This window comes from Melitaea cinxia, chromosome 14 (assembly GCF_905220565.1).
Source record: "Melitaea cinxia chromosome 14, ilMelCinx1.1, whole genome shotgun sequence".
In the NCBI taxonomy this organism is placed as follows: Eukaryota; Metazoa; Arthropoda; class Insecta; order Lepidoptera; family Nymphalidae; genus Melitaea; species Melitaea cinxia.
In genome coordinates this window covers 2,111,270-2,134,599 of record NC_059407.1, presented here as the reverse complement: position 1 = coordinate 2,134,599, position 23,330 = coordinate 2,111,270, and the positions used below count along the sequence as shown (strand labels likewise).

Sequence of the window (23,330 nt, the reverse complement as noted above, 5' to 3'; positions counted from 1 at the left end):
TCTTCTGGGCGAACTCGCTCCATCTTCGACCTCGTCTGTGCTCTAGAGCTAGACTGAGGTCAAGAGTAAGCCCATATGGTAATGAAAAAAAAAAAAAAAAATGTAGGTATATCAAGTTTATTAACAAAAAGTCATTATGGGTACCATAAATGTTTAGATGATTTTTTTTTTTAATTTATTTATCAAATATACAAGAGTGTAACTTATTTATCATGAATAGCATTAATTGTCAAAGAATATCAAATGATTTGAATACCGAAGTGTACCAGAAATGGGAAAGACGCGTGATTATATGTATGTATGTATGCATAATGTATATACTATAACTTTCATTTCGAATCTTTTACTGTGTAAATTCGAAAATGAAGACAGTAGTTGTATTAATTTGTAAACTAAAAATTCGGGAAACCAAGTTTAAAAAAATAATAGTTACTTTTAAGTAACTCAGTTTAATAAAACTAGAAAATATTTTTTTCTAGCTCGAATGCACTTTAGGGTTTCATAGATTTATTTAGAAAATCTGATGGAGATCATGTAGTAGACGTCCATTTACGCTAGTATAAATCACGTCCCGTCACTTAACGCCAATGTCTCGAATATATGACAAATGATGAGGTTGGAGGCTGTAGCTGAAGCTATAAATGTCACTTACATTCTCACGATTGATAATAGTGGCTAATGTCACCTCGTAATATGGACCAGCTGAGTTTGAGTGTTTCTAATAAATAACAAATGGAAGTTAGTAGATATATAATAGTACAGGAACAGTCTGTATATTAACTAATATAATGGGTTTGTATTTGACTCTTTACATATAAACTATTTACAGGATATCTGAGAGAGACAATAAACAAAATACAACAAATAGCATTCCATCACAAATGAAGTGGCATTCAGTTAATGAATGAAAATTGAATTAGTCCAATGATAATGAATTAATGAGCCTTCCTTGCTTTTACAATGTCAGTGTTCATTTGCACAGCCTCAAATGCTATTGAAAACTTTTATTCGTGAGTTGTTGTTTTTCTAATTTTTTTGTTGTTACCTTGTTGGCTGAAAATCTTTGATCGTCCATCCGATCGGTTTTAATAATTTTATTGGACAAATCGTTCATTTATATTTTAATTTGGTAGTTGAAGCTCATAATTCTGAAATATCTTGCTTTGTTTATTGTTTTTTTTTTAAATAACACTTTATAACATAACGCGCAAGTAAAACTACCAGATTTATAACAAAGCGTACAAGAAATCTTGAAATATAAATAAGACAATTTATCACGGTTTATTCATGAACATACTTTTTCTTAAAATAAAGAAAAATCTATATGAACATTCTTGTTCTTTGTATATTGTCTGATTTCGAAACGCTCTGCGGAGCATGACCTGGAAACAGGTGGCGATGCGACCGTAGCGTTTGGGTTAGTCAGTCGGAAAATTAATAGGATGTAAGGAGCGTTAGCTTTATTTGTGAATGGCTATTTTTCGGACCAGCCGTCGGCGGTTGAATGGAAGATTTTAATTAGTCTCACGTGAAAGTTCTCAGTCTTGATAATAATGTTTATAGTTTTAAGGTCACTAACGCTAATATTGAGACGTAAATATCCCGTATTTACCATGTTCGTCGTTGGTTATTTTGAGTTTCCAATATTTCAGCACTGTTGCATGCCACCATGTAACCATGACACGAGTTGAATAAGCTTAAACGAAATTCTTAAATGTTTTTTTTATTGATAACAATATCCGTCTACCCTCTTTTTAACTATAAGAAATACTACTAATTTCGGTGACTATTTGTCTTTGTTGTAACTTTATAATATTTTATAACTGAGTAATAATTTACCCTCTTTCATTATAATTAAGATATCGTAGAAATATAATTAGAATTCGTTATGAAAATATAGAGGTTAACATTGATCGATTTTATAAATATCCACAGGGTCATCGTATGACGTCCATTACAGTCACAATAAAAGAAATATAGCTTAGTCTATGTAATAGTTATATTTTTTACTTGTCACTGACATGATACATATACATATCAAGTTCTTTTGTTTGTTTGTTTAAAGGCGTTAATTTCAGGAACAACTGGTTCTTGTCGAAAATGTCTTTGTGTTAGATAACCCATTTATTAACGAAGCAATTTTTTTCTCAAATTAGGTCGTGTAAAACCGCAGGGCACAGCTAGTTTGATAATTAGTCGATTGGAAAGATATATTCATTAATGATGCAATTTCCGTGACACTTTGACCAAGGTTTTACTGAGATGTGGGGTAATTTCCTACTGAGCTACCGACTATCAAGCTTCAAACGGGTTCTGATATCTTAATCTACACGTAGACGTACTAGACAAACTTCGTGGTTTCCCTTGCCCTTTGTGGTGTTATGTTTTATAAATTCTATATATTTAATGTTGTAGGTTGTATATGCTTCAATGTTGTAGGTTTTTTAAATTAAAAATAGATTTTGAAATTATCCTACTCATGCCTTCAAATTAATAATTTTTTTCTTGTATCAATGCACAATTCTACCAGTTACAGTTTTATTGTACGTACCAATCTAAATATATAAAATTCTCGTGTCATGGTGTTAAACATTGAACTCCTCCGAAACGGCTCGACCGATTTTAATAAAATTTTGTGGACATATCGGGTAGGTCTGAGAATCGGCCAACATCTATTTTTCATAAGTTATAAGGGGGGGGGGGATCAAGGGTGTTAATAACATATATGGCAAAACAACGTTTGCGGGGTCAGCTAGTAGATATATATTATTTGATGCAGATAGCATAAGTGAATTTAAATAATATATTTTAGCAGTTTTATAAAGAAACACAGATATTCTGGCCCCAAGTGTATAAATGTGGTATCTTTTTTATGGTCTCTCTCTGCAAACTACTTCGAATCAAAAAAAAATGTCTATTTAAAATGCTTAATTATTTATTAATAATAAAACGAGCTTTTGAATCTGTCATAAGTGGACTTATGCCCAGTAACTTAACTATTAATCAATAGATTTGTCAATTAGTCAATAGATATATACAAGGTTGAAACTTAAGCCACATCGCATTTTGGTATTGCTCACGAAACAAAGTTTTCTTCGACGTTGAACACGCGAGTATGATAAACAAGATTAATTTTATAGAGCATTTGAGTATTTACCAAAAATCAATATAAATACATAATTATGAACGTAGAGCGTGTAATTTTATATATAAGCGAACATATCTATATCTAAATGTATCAAGTAATCAAATATATAAGAATATAAGTATATCAAATGTTAGCTGTAACGAAATTACTTGCATAGTATTTCCAATGTATAAATGTAAAAGTGAAGTGACGACATCAATTGCGTCAGTTTTTAATCGATTGATTGCGATGTAACAATACATATTTAATGCAAAAGTACTGATAACAGAAAGTCTAAAGGTCAATTTATTTTATGAAAGCAGTTTTTGACATTTATATTAAAGTCATGATTGATGGCCATGATAAATGACGTCGTGAATTTTAAATGATTCGGAACGGAATGAAATGAACCTAAAGTTTCTAACGTAGTTCACCGACGGAATGAAATAGGTACACTCGAGTTTCTAGTATCCGCAGTGTTCATGCTCCATTTATTAATTTTGTTTTTAAATAGAATTTTGTGTTCCAGAGAAAGTTTAGTTTTAAATGAATGATTTTAACATATTTTTTTTAATTACTACTAAGTACATGACTTTAATACTACTATATGATTTTAATGTTTATATTACTTTACATGTACATAATAATTCCTTTATAATTTTATCATAAAGAAAAAGATTATTTTAAATTCTAAGTATTCCTCTAAGATTCCGTTCTTAGTATTTCTCAAACAGAATCCGAAAATGAAATGTTTTACGTGGACTTTTAGGAGTAAACTGCTTGTAATTTATGTAATCCTAGTACTCTGTTTTAACTAGAAAATAAACTATATAAAAAACTGTTTAAATTAAGAAACTGTTTTACTTGTGGATAAATTAAAATGAAATATCGTACTTGATGTAATTCGATAATTATGGGAATAGCTAAAAACAAACTGAACTCCTAAATGATTCATACAAACGTCATTATCACGTAGATTGAGCTGCCTTGGAATAATTCAAGGCAATATGTTATCAGTAATTGTTTGATAGTCTTAAAGTGCTACTGTTCTTACAAGTGTTTCATAGAATTAATTTGTAAATAAACAAAAGTCACTAGAGAATTTTGTTCCAAGCTTTTTATATATGTATATAGAGATTTCGAAAGCAATGTTCTCGTTCAAAGAAAGAGAGGGGAAAAGTCCTTCTCTTGTATGAAGAAGATGCGTTTTGGAGTAGGATATTTATGGGCTGCAGAACTCGTAAATAAAAACGTGAGAGTGAAAATAACTGTATATTAAATATTTTAATAAGAAAGTTAATTCGCCGACATTAAATTGCATGACTAATGTATATTAAAAGGAAATTTCTTTTGTCCTTGTCGTTTAAAGATACCTTTAATTAGAAACCACGAGCTATAACTTTTGTGACATAAATAGAAAGGGTATTTTAAAATTAATAAGTATGCGTGCAACTAATTATTTCATAAACTATGAAGTCTGTACGTATAAGAAATCTTTGTTTTATTTGTAAAATATCCATTAGTTTTGCATTTGGCGAGTGTTCTCTAAATTTAACTAACTTTGCAAAAATATCTGCTTCTTGTTCGGTTTAATAGTAAACAGTATCTCACGATGTGTTTATATAGGTTAGTCGGTTTGAAATTTGATATTTCTGTTTGCAAATTTAGCTCCACCCAGTATATTACTAAAGTTTTCGCAAAGCCCACAATAGCTTGTGAAAACCTTAAAGGTTAGCTCTACATAATCTGAATATAAAATGTCATTTTGTTATTCCGTTATTCTAATAGTTAGACATATCTATAAATAGTTTTGTTTTGTTTAATTATTTTTACCAGCCATTTATATTATACTTGCCATGTGTTTGATATTATTTGGTTTCCCATCGGAATAATTTCAAGTTTAATTGTTTTCAAATTGACAGAATATATATAAATGTATCTAACAAGTTTAAAGTTTAACTCAGTTTAACTCCTTTCATACTTCTTAACGCTCTCAAAATTCAAAGATAAACTGAATGACAGAATAAGAAATAGTGAGATAAGGAAACGTGGTCTGAAAGAAGATGTAGTGACAAAAATTGAGAAAGGTTGCTCAGATGGTTTGGTCATGTCGGGAGAATGAGTGAAGAACGACTGACGAAAAAAGTGTATAGGTAAGGCCAGTGTGAATGGAAGGGTTGGAAGGGATAGACCTAGGCGGACGTTTCGAGACCAAATAAGGTACGTCTTGAAAAAAGGCCAGGTTCAAAGTACCCTAAACCGAAGAGCATGTATGAAGGGAATAATGAAAGTGGGCGAAGCTAAAGAAGTGGTTTCTGCCTACCCCTACGGGAAAGAGGCGTGATTATATGTATCTATGTTTCCAACAAGGCAGAATGTCCTATTTTATGTTTTTCCCTTACTTACTTTCTGGTTTAACCTTACTTTATGTAAACATTGTATTTTTGTATAAGCAGAAAATATAAGTATATTCTTATATCCCCCTACTAACGTTGAATTTTTTAAATAATAATAAATCTAACTACAACTATAAAAAAGTTTTTGGTTATTGGGTGGTCTTATATATAACTCAATGTTTCTTTTATACGCCAGTGTTTACATTAGATTTAGTGGCAATTCCTGCTTTTATTACTTTTCATTATTGGCCATAAAATGTGTATAAGGAAACGAAATTCTCTTCCGTATTTTTAATATATCTACACGAGTTAATCTCGTGGCTTAATTTGCGCTTTGTAAATGTTGTTAAACATTTATGACTCCCCAGTGTGTACTCTCATATCCGGGAATGAATTTAACCCATTAATAGCACAATGTTTGTTCTTATTTAACGTTCTAATCCTTGTAGATAATGTTAGAAAGTTAGCTTTTATAGGCGTTCTTGTTTGCGACCATTTCGTTAGTCTCTTTGTGGATTTAACTGAACAGACTTTAAGTAAATTATCCTGCGTCAAAGCCTCTTCATCTCTATACAGGAAATGGTTTGAAGCTTAATCTATCACGTTGCTCCAAGCGGTTTGGTAGACTTACTTCTGCAACTTTTATTTGGAAAATTATCAGCCACGTATCCGTCGTTCAGCGGTTTAAGAGAACAGTCATGATGTAAGGACCGATGTCTTTGTCACTGCTACATCAGTATGGTTTATTGAATGAGTATTGGTGTAAAACTTAAAATTGTAATACTAGATAAACGTTAGCTTCTTGTAATTTTACGGAGCATGTAATATTTTATTGTCACATATATTATGTACAAATATGACCCACACGCAGTCTTATTATGTGTTTAAGTGTATTCGAATAGTTTCATAGTTGTAAACGTTCACTTATTAAACAAAATGTATTGATCGGATCAGTGCAAAATGTTATCGAGGTCGTCATACGGTAGTGAAAACCTAAGTATACATACGTGTGTACTTTTTAGTACATTCCGGTTATTAAACGGATTATTTATATTTTATCACCTTGGGGTAATGTAGATCGTCAATTTTTATTTTGGAATTTTAGGTTTGACCCTTAATTTTTGTTAGTATGTATTTTGAATAAGAAGTCAAGGATTTTTTGAGCATTTGTTTGTACCTCTACCTAAAGTAGTAGAAGAAGAACCACCTACTTATTTTGTATTATTTATGCGGTACAGTACTTACTTTGTATTTACTTTTGTATATTGCTTCAAAAAGGCAATTCATTTATTATATTACTAGCTGCTGCCCGCGACGTCGTCTGCGTGAACGCTATATAGCACCAAAAATACCTACGATTATACCTTTTAAAATAATATTCATTTAACCGTTTCTTCTTTACATTTCATATCTACAGAAAAATCTCATAGATAGCGTCTACTTATATTCATTTAATTATGTTTATCGGCTTAGTTACTTATATTGCGTGATTTTTATAGTGTGAAGCTAGCTTATATATCATGGTTATTAACATAATAACAACAACATTCAAATATGCGTCGTTAGATTACACGTTGTTACAGAATGCGTTAGGTGATAGCATGAATATGTAGCCTATATGTTGACCCGACTTCTTAATAATATTCGTGCCAAATTTGACGTAAATCCATGCAGTACTTTTTGAGTTTATCCCGGACATACATACAGACAAACAGACAAAAATTCTAAAAACTATATTTTTGGCTTCAGTATCGATTGTAGATCATACCCCAAGTATTCTTTTAAAAAAATATTCAATGTACAGTTTTGAATTTTCTACCATTTTATTATATGTATAGATTAAATATTTTCTTGATTATAATACCTTTCGGATTGTCTTTCTTTCGACATTTCCACTCACTTAATAATTAACAGTTGATTTAAAAAAAAAGTAAGAAAGAAAACCATTTAAAATAATTGTGTTTGCTGACAAACGAAAAAAACCGACTTCAATTACATCGACAAGTAATACAACGGAGGTAGACGAAAAAATAGTGAAGTAAATACGCATTATGAAAGATTACTCCAAAAGTTGTAATCAGATCTCGATGAAATTTAAATGTGACCACGTAATAAACATCGAATTTCGATTAAATTAAAAATCATCAAAATCGGTACACCCAGCAAAAAGTTATGCGGATTTTCAAGGGTTTCCCCCTCGATTTCTTTCTCTGGGATCCCATTATCAGATTCTGGTTTCCTTATCATGGTACCACACCTGAAATATCTACTTTACAACAAAAAAAGAATTATCAAAGGTTCATCAAACGACGAAGTTATCTCTGAACATACATTAAAAAAAAATAAAAAATATACGGTCTAATTGAGTGACCTCCTCCTTTTTTGAAGTCGGTTAAAAATAGCCTTTATTCATGTATAACATTCAAGAATATAGTACCTATAAAGATGACTCCAATTGTATAAATATACTTTTATCGCCACCTGTCCTCCAGTCATATTCACGTTTTGTATGAAGTAGTGTTTCTCTATGTTCGTGGCTCGACAAAGTATACATATTATTTGTTAATTATTATTTAATCTGTCCCATTGTTGTTGAACTCACGTACTTGCGTTACACGGAGATAATGTTGACGGCGGAAACATTGTGAGTTTGTATTGTTCATTATATAGTATGGCCTAAATTCTCTCTAATCGATCTAAAATTACAATGTAAATGGTTGTCGTTTCTTCAGCTGCTGTTATGTAGCGAATATATGTCACATAAAGAAATAATTATGCCATTTACTTGTAAAACGAGATATTCACCATATCTATTTGTTTTTTCATATGTTATTTTGACTTTCTAATAGTTCAGCACTGTTGCTAGCTTCATGTCACGAGCGTAGTATTGTCTGAAAAAAAAAGTGTTAACTGAAATTTTACGAATGCTTTATAGATAAAAGCGTATATATATTCTTAAATTTTCAATTAACTAATAATCAGGTACAAATACTATAAATATTTTTGTTTCGAAAATTTTCCATTAAGGAGTCAAAGGGCAGATCTTTTCTAACGCTTTTATGAAGGTAACCATTCGTGTTTATGTTCCATTTGCGAAAGAGGATTGAACGCGGGAGGTACAGAAAGTACTTCACGATGTAAATAGGTCTCGGGCGCATGCGCGAGATCCCAAGACTATGAATATAACTGTAGAACCGTTAGTTCATAGATACGAATTAGTTTTCGTATTATGAGATGATTGAATAATGTAGTGCTGAACGCTATTTTGGTCGCACTTTTAAGACGCAATTTCAAGGTAAAATTAATAACACTTGTCGCGGTACTAGATATAAAATAGTTATGTTTACAATATAAAATCATTTTTTTTATACCGATTTTATATTTATTTACAGTTTTTATTAGATTCCATTCGATAAAATAATTTATCTATGTTTAGTTACTTTACGAATACGATTGTCATGAATCTGTCTGGTAAGAAAATTCGAACTGAAATGTAAGTTTAGTTCAAATACGATGTTTGAATAAAGCGATATTATTTAATTTTAATAAAATAACGTGTAAAGCTATTTTTTCATTTAAATTTCCACAAGAATCGGTATTTATATATCTCAAAACGTTGTACCGTTTACGAGACCTGTTATCTGCATCGTTCACGTTTTTTTTTGCATCAGACCTTGCAGTTTCTCACGCTAAGTGTCGTCCCGAGATCGACGCCGGAGATTGGTACAGAATTGCAAAACTAAGTGTTGACATAACTGTTGCCATTCACAAAGTAATCCTATCCTAAAATGGTCATCCGGTCGAAACAGAAATCAAGGACCTGATGAAATTTAATGCTAGGCTATGAATGTATCATTTAGTGCTGTAATGAATACGTGATATCAAGTATCAATAGCAAAAAGACATTTCAGAGTGTCGGGTTGTTTTTTTTTTGTTTCATTTTAATATGAATTTAATATTAAAATTATATAATTGTAACAGGTGTTAGAATTCCATTACCTTGTAATTAAGTTCTTACTCCTTCATTTACGTTAATCAGATTAACTACGTAATTATACACATTTTGTTTCATTTATACTTGTAACAGAAGTAAAGAGTTTTTCTGAATGTACGTATTTTTCTTTATATTTTGTAGGTATGTGTTATTTATTTCTTCATAAATTTTCTTATGTAATACTTTGTATTTATCGACAACGCTACACATTTTTATTTAAAACTTACTGAAATTCATAGGAAATTGTTTACTTGTCGAGCCTTTAAGGAAACTTATTTTTATTTTTTTGTGGCGTTGTCGTGATTTATGCATTATGTACTTAGTTTTTCTCACACCTTTCATAGTACAACAAAAACTTTCTGTTTAATTATATCATACTATTATTAGAAATACAAGAATTCTTTCAGATGCAAATTCCACTAGTATAAAAATAATTTATCAATTCGATATAGAATTTAGAATCTCAATTCTCCTTCACGCTTCATAAAATTTATCAAATAATTCATCTGACTGATCACGATTTCAATCTTGTTTATATTGCAATACTTTACGATTTTACCGGCTTCCTATTCCATACATTTTAATTTCCGAAAAACTGGTATGTTACACACATAAGTTTTTTGCGAATGACATTGACGCATCATATATTTATTTTATCTGTTGTCCAATCGTCGAGTGTCTATTGTGCGAGCTATATTTAATGTATGTACATTACTTTGCTTTTGATCTTTTGACCTTCATTCTATGCTCTAGACTCTAGAACGTGTCATTGTTGAAATAAAATTCTAAAATATCTTGTTGTTAGTATACGTTTCTTCTTTTGCACCTCCTGACTTTTTAGAAATAAGTTATTTCTTGCTAGTATTTGTTAAGAATGTTTAGTTATAAGTAAATTAATATATCGATATGAAATTTTAATTTTCGTGACACTGTGATTTATGTATAAAACGAAATGTTTACCATGTTTTTATTGGGTATTTGTAATCCCTGATAGTTCTGCACTATCGAAGCAAAATCGATTTGAAAGCAAAGCCTTGGTTGGGGCTCACTAATTCAGTCTACTTATAACTTATAAGTCGTAACACATATTTTGATTTTGCGTGTAAATATTTTACTATATTGTATACCTACCATATTTTAAAAGCATTATTGTTCTATTATTGCTTTTCCAAATATCTACAAGATATGACGACACTACGCAAGTGTTTGTTTTTCTTATACTGATACTAACTATTATTTAGCGATATCAGATAGAAATCAGTCGACAGCGCAATCAGATAAACTGTAATGTTCAATGATCATCAGAAGGTCACGATCGTATGTTGGAATGTGATACTCGACAATAAAAGCGAGGCGTGGTTTGCATACAGACAATTCAGCACCATCAATAGAATCAATCACAATGAACGTTTCGTATGGCGCAGGCGTTTTGCCACGGGTTAGGGGTCTGTGATTTGAATTCTAAGTTGCACAACAAGTTATCTTGCGAATTGTTTACGGTATAGTATGGCATACCATGTGGCATACTGGCTCATGGTATTCTATGCACATAAAAAATGTATGTTAACTATAGTTACTTAGTAGCTTAATAGCTTTGTATCTTGTTTAGTGAATATAGGTGTCCTTTTTATTGCTTCTCCTTCTTTGTTAAATTTCATGAATACTTGTTTTTCTCTTTCTTCTTTTTTTGACGTTCACACATGGCTGTCTATACCTACGGTATGCAAGCGGCTAAATGCGCAATGTCTACGGCAAGCAACTAAATGCTTTTGTTGTTGGTAAAAGCCGAACAATATATATATATTTTTTTCTCGATAAGCTTATAAATAGTACACATATTTATGTATTATTAATAGTACTTTGGGAGGCCTACGTCCAGCTGTGGAGTGCGATAGGCTGAAGCGATTACACCTAGACTTAGGGCGGGAATCGAGCGCACAACCGGAGCAGAAAGCAGGACCCCTACATGAAACAGTGCTAAGGGACTTAGTCAAAGGTATAAGTAAAGATGTGAAGTCAAACAGTAGTTTTGTCACTTGTCATCGTAGCTAAAATTTGTCGAATACATTGTAAATGGAAGTGTATGAGTTCAAGCATTTATGAACGCCATGGCGCTATTGCTATCTGTTACGCTAACAATCGTGGCTTCGATCCCCGCTTATAATACAAGTTTGTATAGGCCATACATATTTTGTCAGGGTCTAGGCGTTAGTTTTTGTATTGAGTGTGTTTTTGGACACCTAACCTAGGAAGGAGTTCTACTGGCAGCCTTTGAGTGTTAGGCGTTTTTTTTATTTATAATTGTCGTCAGATTTAAATGTAAACATAAATGTAAAGTATAACAATCTTCACAATCACGGGGTCAGATAGAGTTGTTCCCTGACCTCACAGTAGCTGCATGTCGCGCGAGGCCATCTACAAATGACGTAGTTTTATGCTAACATTGTATTTAAGAAATACCACAATAATTATTTTAACGTAGTTTTTTTTGTAATTTTTGTAATACAAAATTTTTATGTGTTTTATTCGTTTTATTATTTATTTGCTCTGAAAAGATTGGATGTATATTATTTATATATTGATGTCTGTCGTGTTTGTTTTAGTACGATACTTGTAAATGATCTCACAGAGTTATTAACTTTTGTAATCTTAATATATATAAATCTCGTGTTACAATGTTTGTCCTCAATGGACTCCTAAACCACTTAACCGATTATAATAAAATTCGCACACCATGTGCAGTTCGATCCAACTTAAAAGATAGGCTATATTTTATTTTGATATATTATGTTATTATTATATTTCAGGAAAAAATAAGGTGATACGAAGTTCGCCAGGTCAGCTAGTATTGTATAAAGTTTTAAAAATCGTCCTATGTTTTTCTTCTAAGTCCAGTATTATCATGTCATGTCGAGATAAGAACCAGGTTTCAATTAGATTATATAGTAATAGAAGAAGTTAAAATTTCATTATTGTAGCGAGTTTCTCGTTTTGTCAATCTTTTGGTTAAAATGCCTAATGTATATCACATTAATTTAGTATATTATTTGTATTTCATGCTATATCCAATTCTGGAAATCGTTTAAAGTAATAATATTGCATTAACTTATAGGTATGTTTTAAGGTTCCAATAAATCTAGTTGTTAATGACTGTCATTTGTTCCAATAGAAAAGTAGTTTTAAATATATATTTACAACGCACTCTGCGTTTGACTATTGTATATTCACATACATATGAATGAATATTTACAAACAAGTCAGTGCAATTCACCTTATAAATTAGTCGTATAACGTATTACGCGTTGAATGGAATTTCACTTAGTTTCTAACTGGCAAACTGCCTAGTCGTTTCCACTATTATTGCTCACGCACCAAGGCTTTCATAAACTGCTTTCGCAAGTACTTACGAGTATAACCTCTTCGCGCGTACGCTTTAAGTGCCCGATTTTCAACTTTTTTTTTTCGTAATGTTATAAAATAGTGCGGCTTTTTTACATTTTAGTTCGATAGCATTGTTTTACATTTACGTTAGTTAAGGAAATTTCCAGAAACTAGTCTGTGGTTTTCCCAGGCTGTAATTAATTTGATTCGTTTTACTACTACATAAGTATTTCAAATCAACTAACAACGTAACCGTTTTTTATATTTCTAGTTACCTACATCGTTTATTTCGCGATTTTTTTTCAAAACATTTGAAACAAGGAATATAATGAAAATTCACGTCAATTTCAACTTCGGCCAACAAAGAGAAACTTAATATATATATTTGAGTTCGTGTCACCTTCCAAAAATTCCCAAACGCCCATACGAACGCCCAGAAACGAAACTATATAAAATAGGGAATGAAATCCTATTTTGCTCATTGTAAGCTAATAATTATATTATATTATAGATTATAATAATTATATTATAGAATTAAGGCATTTTATTTTATAAGTATAGATTCGAGAAATCTTATGATAAAAATACTTATTTAGAATTGTATTTATAGTTGTATATGTTTGTTTTCTTATGATAGAATTAAATTCATTTTATGTTTACGTTCAAGTTCTTACGGAATTCAAAGATTGATGTTATTATATTTTTCAATACAAAATTATCTAAAGTGTTATCGTGACTATTATTACTTTAGATCATTATCGAATAATACTAGGATATGTGAATAGAATTATGCATTATCATTACTGAGTTCAAGTCTGCGTACATCTCGTGAGAACGAGTTTCGTATATAATTGTTATCGTTTTATGAAAATCATATAACGCTACAACTTAAAATTCGTCACGCTCGGATTTACGAATAATTTAATTACAAATATTTTAATGTTACACGTAATAGTTTGAAGCCATTTTTTTTATTTTTTGATGTAACTAAATAAAGACTTGTTAAAATTTATTGTCGAATCGTAGAAAAAATATATTTATTTCTTAATTTGTGTTAGGTAATGTAAATGATACTTTTTAAATTTTATATGAAAATGAGAATTTGAGGAAGGTAATATGATATGGCATTACAAATAACATGATATTTTATCTGACAGCGCTTGTCATAAATGTCACATGAAAAACAATTGCCTTGATATTGCTTTGTTTTGGACATGATCTAAGAACTTGATATTCGTAACACTATCCCTAACTACTTGTATTATGTTCTCACTTCCTAAGACCATGTAAAATGAGCTAAGCGGAAGTGAGCACTTGTCTGTTTTAGTCGGTGTAATCATCTTTCGAATCGGTACTAGCTTTTTCTTTTTATATGGAACAAATTGTCAATTTAATATAATTATCACAAAAGTGTGCTACTTATTATGAAATTAAACATAATTATAAAGATTTTCTGGGCTGCGTTGCGTGTTTTCTACAAAAATTATATAACATAGAAACTATATTTACATAGCTCGTAATCGATTCGTAATAACATGTGCATCATATAAGGCAATCAGACAATAAGACAAGCAAATGTAATTTACGATAGACTGTATAATAAAATAGGAAAACTATATAATAAAATAGGAATAGGTAACTATAAAGTACAAATATGATATTAATGTAGGAAAAATGACTGCATTTGTGTGTCATGTTATGTTTCTTGCCATTGTGTGCTTAATAGCTTATGCTTTTCGAATAGTTTTAATTGAACTTTCTGATTCTAATTTCCGAATAACTAAAACAAATAAATATGTAAAAAATCCCTTATGAGATTGCCATTGTGGAATTCAAATATGTTTCGAAATTGTTTTATTTTTAATCGACTTCAAAAAAGGAGGAGGTTACTCAATTCGACACCGTGTATATATATATATATATATATATATATATATATATATATATATATATATATATATATATATATATATATATATATATACATATATATGTATGTGCGGGGATAACTTCGTCGTTTATGAACCGATTTTGATAATTCTTTTTTTGTCGAAAAGGAGATATCCTAAGTGTTGTACCATGGTAAGGAAAATAGGCTCTGATGATGGGATCCCAGAGAAATCTTATATAGATTTATGTGTATTTATTATTATATCAAACTCAACTTGTCGCGTTATAAGTCAACAGGTCGCGTCTGCGCGCGTACCAAGCGCGGGCCGGCACGGCGCATGCGCAGCGTTTTTATTATTACGTATTAACTTAGCTCGTACATCTGAACGAAATCGTTACACAAGACCTTTATTGTGTTTCTTTGACGTACATATTCTTATTATGCTTCGTTACCCAGTTTATTGTTTAGAAGTTGTTTTACTTGTTTATTATTATATGCTTTAAGCTTTTTAACTTTAAGTTTAAAATAATAATATTTTCACTAATATATCAACTGAGTGGGCCATGAAAAAACTTGGATCGTCCGCAAGTATCTTTGCTAGCCATAACAAAGCGTAATAACGGATGCCTGAATTTAATTACACCAATGCGAAGCCGCTCACTCCGCATCAAATACTTTGGTCCATTGTTAGATATTATGGAATTAAGGGTGTTCTATGCTAAACAGCTTATAACGGTCATAATTACTTCGTCGTGTAATATAAATACATGAAGATTCTATCATTCATATGATACTGTAATTATTACTTTAAAAAAAGATGTAAACATGACTTAATTATGTTCATATCATTACGATAAGTACTATCACTATTTAAATAATTCTCTGGGATCCCATCATCAGATCCTGGTTTTTTTATCATGGTACTAAACTAGGGATATCTTCTTTCCAACAAAAAAAGAATTATCAAAATCGGTACATCCAGTAGAAAGTTATGCGGTATAATACAACGTAGGTCGACGAAAAAAGCATCAAGTAAAAACGCATTATTAGATATAACTCGAAAAGTAGTTGTTAGATCTCAAATAAATTTATATGGGACCAATTAGCACACACCACCTTTCGATTAAAAAAAACATTTGTCGAAATCGGTCCACACGGTCAAAAGTTCTGATGTAACATACATAAAAAAAATATACAGTCGAATTGATAACCTCCTCCTTTTTTGGAAGTCGGTTAAAAAGGGTAAAAATTTGCTACTACATAAAGCGCAGCGTATCGTCGCTTACATTATAAACAGGAATAACTAATTTGATATAATTATTTAGTTGTTTATTACGTAATGTATACAGAATCTCATAACTTCCGCTACACGTGCACTTAATTACAAACGGTTTTAAATATGTATCTATCTAGGTATTCGCCATATTATGTTTTCATGCCTATGTATAAAAATTATGATTAGAACAGATATAAAATTGAGATTATGTTTATTAATAATGTATGAAATTACTTTTTATAAAAATATTATCAACGCATAATGTGTATTGTGACGTGTTGGCGTAACGGTCACAGCACTGATTTGAAGCTGTTGCGATGGCGGTTGCGGATTCGATCCCCATGGCAAACATTTGTATTGGCCATACAGATTTTTGCCGTGTTCTGGGTGTTTATGCAATCCTTGTGGGGCTCGCTGCCGTGCCTCGGAGAGCACGTTAAGCCGTCGGCGTCGGTCTCGGTTGTTTTACTCACAGTAGGATATATCCGTCAACCCGCACAGAAGCAGCGTGGTGGATTAAGCTCTGATTCTTCTCCTACATGGGGAAAGAGGCCTATGCCCTGCAATGAGATATTACAGACTCAAGCGAGTATTGTGATGAATATTTTTGTGTTTATTGAATAAAAAAGGGAACCCAAATTCATTTAAACAAAAGATAATTATCAAAATTTAAGGTAGCATCGGAGTAGGTAGGTAGTAGTCGTACTTGTAAATTTTTATAAAGATATTTAAGTTTATAGTTTGTTAAAATACAAATTTTGTTCAGTTTCTTAATCTGTTTAACTTGAAATAATCAGATACCTAAACAGTGTGACTGAATAATTTTCTAAACATTCTTCACAGTCTAACATAAAAATGTGATGGTTTGACCACCCGTTAAACGATTGCGTGACTCTGAAGTAGCTTCAGTAACGGAGAGAAATGTCTCACTTTATGTGTACAGATACTAAATGAAATTATTATGCTAGATTTAAAAAAAAAGCATCTGCCAATTCTGGCCCGTTGTCTAATAAAAAAAAAGATATGCATGAATATTTAAATGCTTAATGACTATGTTATGACGCTTTTTCTTATACGGGGACTTACCTCGTTTGTCATTGAGGGAATATCGGAAGTTTAAAAATGACAATCGCGGTAATCTGGGCTAGGCTTTAGATTTAGAACTGCATTTTGAAGTTAAATAGGTTAGGGTTTTTTTTGTAATCAAATTATGTCGATAAACAGTCTAATTTGGTAGTTAGGGTTATTATTTTTTTTTTTTGTAACGAAATTATGCCGATAAACGGTCAAATATTGAGCTTAGATAATTCGACGGAAATAAGATATAACTATAGTATGTATTAATTGGATAAACTGTTTTTCTATAAGATTATATTTAAATTCGGTTCGATTTAGTACTGCCCATCGCATTTGCAAGATAGAATCTGATTTCATATTTCCTTCAATGATTATTATCACTCACATATCTTGTGTGTGTTCTATTTTTGTCGTAAATAAAAAAGTGATTTGCTAGGGCTGGGGCTAGTGTGTAAGCTTTTAAATATACAGCTGCTATATATTTCAAACATAGCAAATTATCCAAACTGAATGCATATGAATATGAACGCCGTAAGATTTTCGTTATTAACTTAACTTTAAAGGTGACAGAAAAGTGTATTGTTTGTTACAGCTAAATACACAGAAAACAGGATTTTTTCCAACAAAGTTTTCACAAATTTATAAGCGTGAACACGACGTATTTTTCTTTGTTAAGGAGATAATTTAAAAGAAAATTAAAAATGGCTTTGTAGAAATTGTACCTTATATAGATGTTATTCTTTTTCATAATGTTTGTATTCACGTCATTTTCCAATACTTTGGCCTCTTACAAAAGTTTCTTGCACTGACGCGCATGATGATTTTTGTTAGTATTATTTTATTAATTACTTTTTTGTCACTTATCTGCTTCTATTAGACCTCATGTTTTATAGAAATGTCTAAGAAATAAAAGGTTTCCTGAATCGAGAATTAATTTATAAGATATAAGAGTATTGAAATAAATAAACCGCTTTAGCCTATTCACATCATCAAGCTCTTCTAATAGGGGTAATAAGGGATTATCCAATTAATTCTTTAATGTCATTCGATGCTTTGTACAGACAAAGGCTTCTAAGTTCTAACTATACTTTAACCCAGTTACTATAGAAACTAATGAGCATAACGAATACGATTTTGAGTATAGTAGTGGGGCTTAAACTACAAAGTACTCGCTCCTATTTGTCTCAAAGTAAATAAAAAGATAGTAAATCTGGAAATAGTTACGTTAGCTAGTAAGTCGTCCGTTTATTAACAATTGTGTTGGAAAATACGGTCTGCGTTATTTATTATCTTCGTAATGTACAAGAAAATAGCCTTAAACACTATATAGTAAGGATGATATTCCAATGTATATATTTTACTTAGTAAATATTTATGATATTCAACGCTAGGAAGGACATAGACATTGACTTTGCTGTATTTAATTAATTTGTATAAACGTTATATTAAGTTATTGTATTGTTATATTTAGTTAGCAGTATATAATATATTTTTTAAATATAATTCTTAATTCGTCTTGTCGCCTCTCGTAAGAATAATGATCGCAATTTGAGTCGAGTTCTTTGCAGGAGTCCAGTGAATTGATATTTATTTTTAGTTTCGACGTCATTGGACTGTATGTTATTTTGTTTTTAATACTATAATATAATAAAGTTTTTTTTTTGTTTATTTGTGTTTGGTGATTTCAGGAATTTAGTAGTATTTAAAATTGTTTAAACTTTCTTCGTTACTGTACATGCTAGAATTATGTAATCCACGTGGGAGAAGTCGCGAATGGAAAGCTAGACATAAATAAAATGTTAGGTATAAGGATGCAGTAGGTACCTACGTGTAATGCTATAAAATAAGATTGACAGTGTTTTTGCTTTAGACTTATACGTAAAAAAAAAATAGAATCAATAAATCTTATAAATAAGATAGGAAAAGGCTAAAAGTAATAATTATAGCATAGTCTTGAATGTATAATTAAACAATTTACTTTATTTTAAGCAACATTATCGAAGCATTGCAAAGCGAGAAATCAAGGTGCATTGACTTAAGTTTTTTTTTTGTTATCAAACTTTTTATAAAACCCCAAATACGGTTTAAAAAAACAAAACATAAAAGTTAAAATGGAAAAATTTCTCGAATTTTACGTAAGTTATATTTGTAATTATAATCGGTAAGAACTTCGTACGTACGTTGAATAATCAAGCTTTCACTCGTATATTACCTACTAACGAATCGATTTTAACACTATTTTATTATTTTTATTGTTTATTTAACAACTTACCCATTTTTGCGACTTCGTTCGCCTTGAAACTTTAGTCATTTTAAGAAAAATATCATTATACTCTGTACCAAATTTTATAGTTTCTATTTCCTCAATTTCATGTAGACCTTATTAGCCGTTTTGGCGTGATTTACAAACATCCACTCATACAAACTTTCGTATTTAATAATAGTAGCACGAAACCGACAGCAAATTAATTGTAATCGATTGGATGTTGTTTATTACATCGAAATGTATTGACGCAATATAACAAAAACTTGCCAATTTTTTATCAGTTGTTGTCATAAAAATAGGTAAAATTATTTTTACGATTGCGAGTTAAAAAATATTATCTGTATTTAGTATACATTATATAAGCTTGGAAGTTGTTTATCATTAATTCTGAGCCCACGCTCTCAACAAGAGCAAATTATCACACAATGACATTCCGGATACGTCTGCGCTAGCATACAGAATTCATTCGAACATGAAAATTGATAGGTACATACTCGTAGCTCTGACATAACATATCGTACTGAAATCTCTAATTACTACGTATACAGTGTTCAGATATTTTATCGTGTGCATTAAAATTACCGTTCAAAATTATTAGATAAGTAATGAAACATTTAATTAAGTAATATAATTATTTCATTTGTTACAGGGGTGTGTTTCCGTGGAAGAGTAATTCGTCAAGTAAGAGCCAAGAGTCAAATCCCTCCTCGACATGGCGTTTATTCGGTAGTAAATCGAACGGAAACCTAGCGAAGAGTTTGACAACCGAAGTCCAGAACTCCTTATCACCGACGTCGTCGGCCGCAAACACACCGCACCATCATAAAAGACAGGGCAGTTCCGCCAGCGAGAAGCAGTTCGATGACTTAGTCGCGAGTTCAATAGCGCTGATACAGCACGATAGGTGAAGATATTTATTTTTATTTTGTTTTCACTTTTTAATATTCTGCATACCTATCTTCTTGTTTTAGAAAGTTTGAATTTTCTAATTTATTTCTTTTCTAATACAAATTCATAATAATTTCAGTAAAATTATTCGTTAGTTTAAACTTTAAATGTACAAAATCATCTGGCTGTTATTATTTTTAGCGTTTGCGTGACAAAATTCTGTCAAATATTTTAGTATTTATAACTTGACTACAGATTAAGTAAACTATTCCATCCTTTTTTGATTGATTTTTGTCGTATTTTTGAATAAAAATAACGTTTTAGTTGAAAAATGTACGTAAAAATGATTTAGAAAAGTTGTACACGCTATCGCTAATAGTCACAGAGTAGAATTGAAAGATTTCAATTTTTTTTACCATGTCTGACTGAAGTTAATTTGAATAAAACTAAGCACGATTTAATTCCTTATAACAACTACGACTAGCCCGTGGGCGCAGCTTGTAGTGGCCCTGCTTTCTGTTCCGCGTTTTGCGGGTTCGATTCCCGCCTAAGTCGTCGTTAATATTTGTATTATTTCTATGTACCTATATTTATCAAAAAATACCTATAACAGTCATATAAAAGGATAGATATTTATTTATTATTGAGATAACTAAAATACTGAATAACTTTTATACCGAATGTAGGTATCATAGTTAACAAAGATAGAGAGGGGGGTGGGGAGAAGAGGTAATGAAATAAAGTTATGTAATCACGAGCGAAGTCGCGGTTAAATTAAGTGTATAATTGTATATTGTGTTTGAATTGACAAGACGTTACATAATATTAAATTTAATAAACATAAATCAATAATACACAGCACAATGAATACGTATAATACCATTTCAAAGAAAATCATTACCTAAGTAGGGTAGTCGTCAGTATAATTTGATTATCGAATCAATGAACATTGAATATATTCTATTATATAGACTGATTGTAGTAACACTTAACAGCATTGTTTACTAAACAATTGTATTATTATCTAGCTGACCCGGCGAACTCTTACCGCTATATATTGTTTTTCGTAAATATATCGAATTTATTTTAATTTTTTTTTTTTACACGAATTTTGTCTTGATGGTAACGATCACAATTTTACTATTGAATTTTGTGTAGTCATTCGGAACTTGCCGCCTTGACGCCGCGTTGGCGCAGCGGTCACAGCCATGGATTGTACCCGTTGTGCTGGCGGTTGCGGGTTCGATCCCCGCACATGACAAACATTTGTATTGGCTATACAGGTGTTTGCCGTGGTCTGGGTGTTTGTGCAGTCCTTGTGGGTCTCCCCACCGTGCCTCGGAGAGCACGTTAAGCCGTCGGTCCCGGTTGTTATCATATACACCTGATAGCGATCGTTACTCATAGTAGGAAATATATCCGCCAACCCGCATTGGAGCAGCGTGGTGGATTAAGCTCTGATCCTTCTCCTACATGGGGAAAGAGGCCTATGCCCAACAGTGGGATATTACAGGCTGAAGCGCAGATTCGGAACTTAAGCGTGTATATATATTTTGATGATTCATCTTAAGTTGAACACATCGATAGTGAAGACAACGATTAAGCAAAGTAACTTTTAAATCATAAGTTAATTGTTTTGATAACGTCAGTAGTTCAGTACCAATTACTGTACGACTAGTCAAGCTATTACAATATACTAACGAAATGTATAACGGGTCGGGTTGTTTAATATTTACGTAAAGGTTTTAAGTTTAAATTATTTTATAAAGTTATTACATTACTATTGCATATTTTTATTATAAATAATGTACAATATAAGCAAAAAGATAAGAGCACTTTTGGTAATTTAAGCGTATCGTTGTTTTCCGCTTCGTTGTACATATACCTAAATATTTTTCTAAAACAGTTGTGGACAAACAAATACAGCTGTGTTTAACTAATGATAATATTATAAATAGAGAAAATGAACATTCGTTCGTAATCGATAAATTATTTTATGATTCTTACACCATTAAAAAGCCATATTATCCAGACGTCAGACTATATAACATCACTCTTTAACTCAGGACGGCGGCTCAGTGCACATAAATGTCAACGGGTAAAAAAGCGTGAGATAACAGTTATAAATAAACAGCTTAACTTACAGTTTAATGACACGGAAGAATGACTGGACTATCGTTTCAAAGAAAATCAAAATATTCATTCATTCATTCCTTCATTTACTAGCGTTAATGGCTTCAAATAGTGCCAAAATAGCACGGATGAGATCAATATCTTAAAGGGAGGAAAATAGACATGGTGACACAAGTCTCGTCCGTGACGACGCGTTGACGGAGTGGCTTATAGCAACTATGTGTTGCGGCAACAATCGCGGTTTTAAATCTCGCATATGGTAAACATTGAATAGACTGTATAGGTAAGATCATGCACGTTATAAAACGTTGTATAGACTCAGATCTTTATTTTGGTTTTGGCGTTTATGCTATTGAGTTGGGTATGATTCCAGAGCCCTGATATTTATCCTACTGAGGGCTGACGAGTGTAAGGCGTTTATCATTTATTTGGTGACTTGATAAGAACGCTTTGATAGTTTAAAGTGCTCCTAAAAATTTCAAATAAACAGATAAACTTACGGCTTGCTTGGATTTGATTTTTTTTCTATGTCATTACGATAATATTTACTCGAGATTCCTGCAATGTGCTGTAATCATTCGGGGAATGTCTGTTTCGTCATTGTTTACATCCGCCTTTTATTTTTCCACATGATACTTCGTGGTATGCATTTAGAGATATCTCGTAATATAAATATAATTTCTTTAATGAAATGAGAATTGTTGAAGGTCTTACTATCTTAACAATATGTATTAAAATTTGCATTAATGACGCTATTAATGCAGATTTTGTATACAAATTGAATACGCTTCAGCCTGTAACATCCTATTGCTGGGCATAAGCCTCTTTCCCCATGTAGGAGAACCCGCGACCGTCGGTGTTTAGGCGCCACCGACACGGCACACGAACCATTACACCAGAG

At 31.4% G+C, this 23,330-nt stretch overlaps 1 protein-coding gene across 1 annotated transcript in view; it reads left to right on the top strand.

Annotated features, from left to right (window-relative positions):
* Window positions 1-23,330, top strand: part of LOC123659643 (TBC1 domain family member 12-like) — a 57,963-nt gene that overhangs the window by 18,737 nt on the left and 15,896 nt on the right. Inside the window, exon 2 of the mRNA XM_045594843.1 lies at window positions 20,058-20,312. Within this exon, the coding sequence (XP_045450799.1) occupies window positions 20,058-20,312 (255 nt within the window). The remainder of the gene's footprint in view (window positions 1-20,057; window positions 20,313-23,330) is intronic.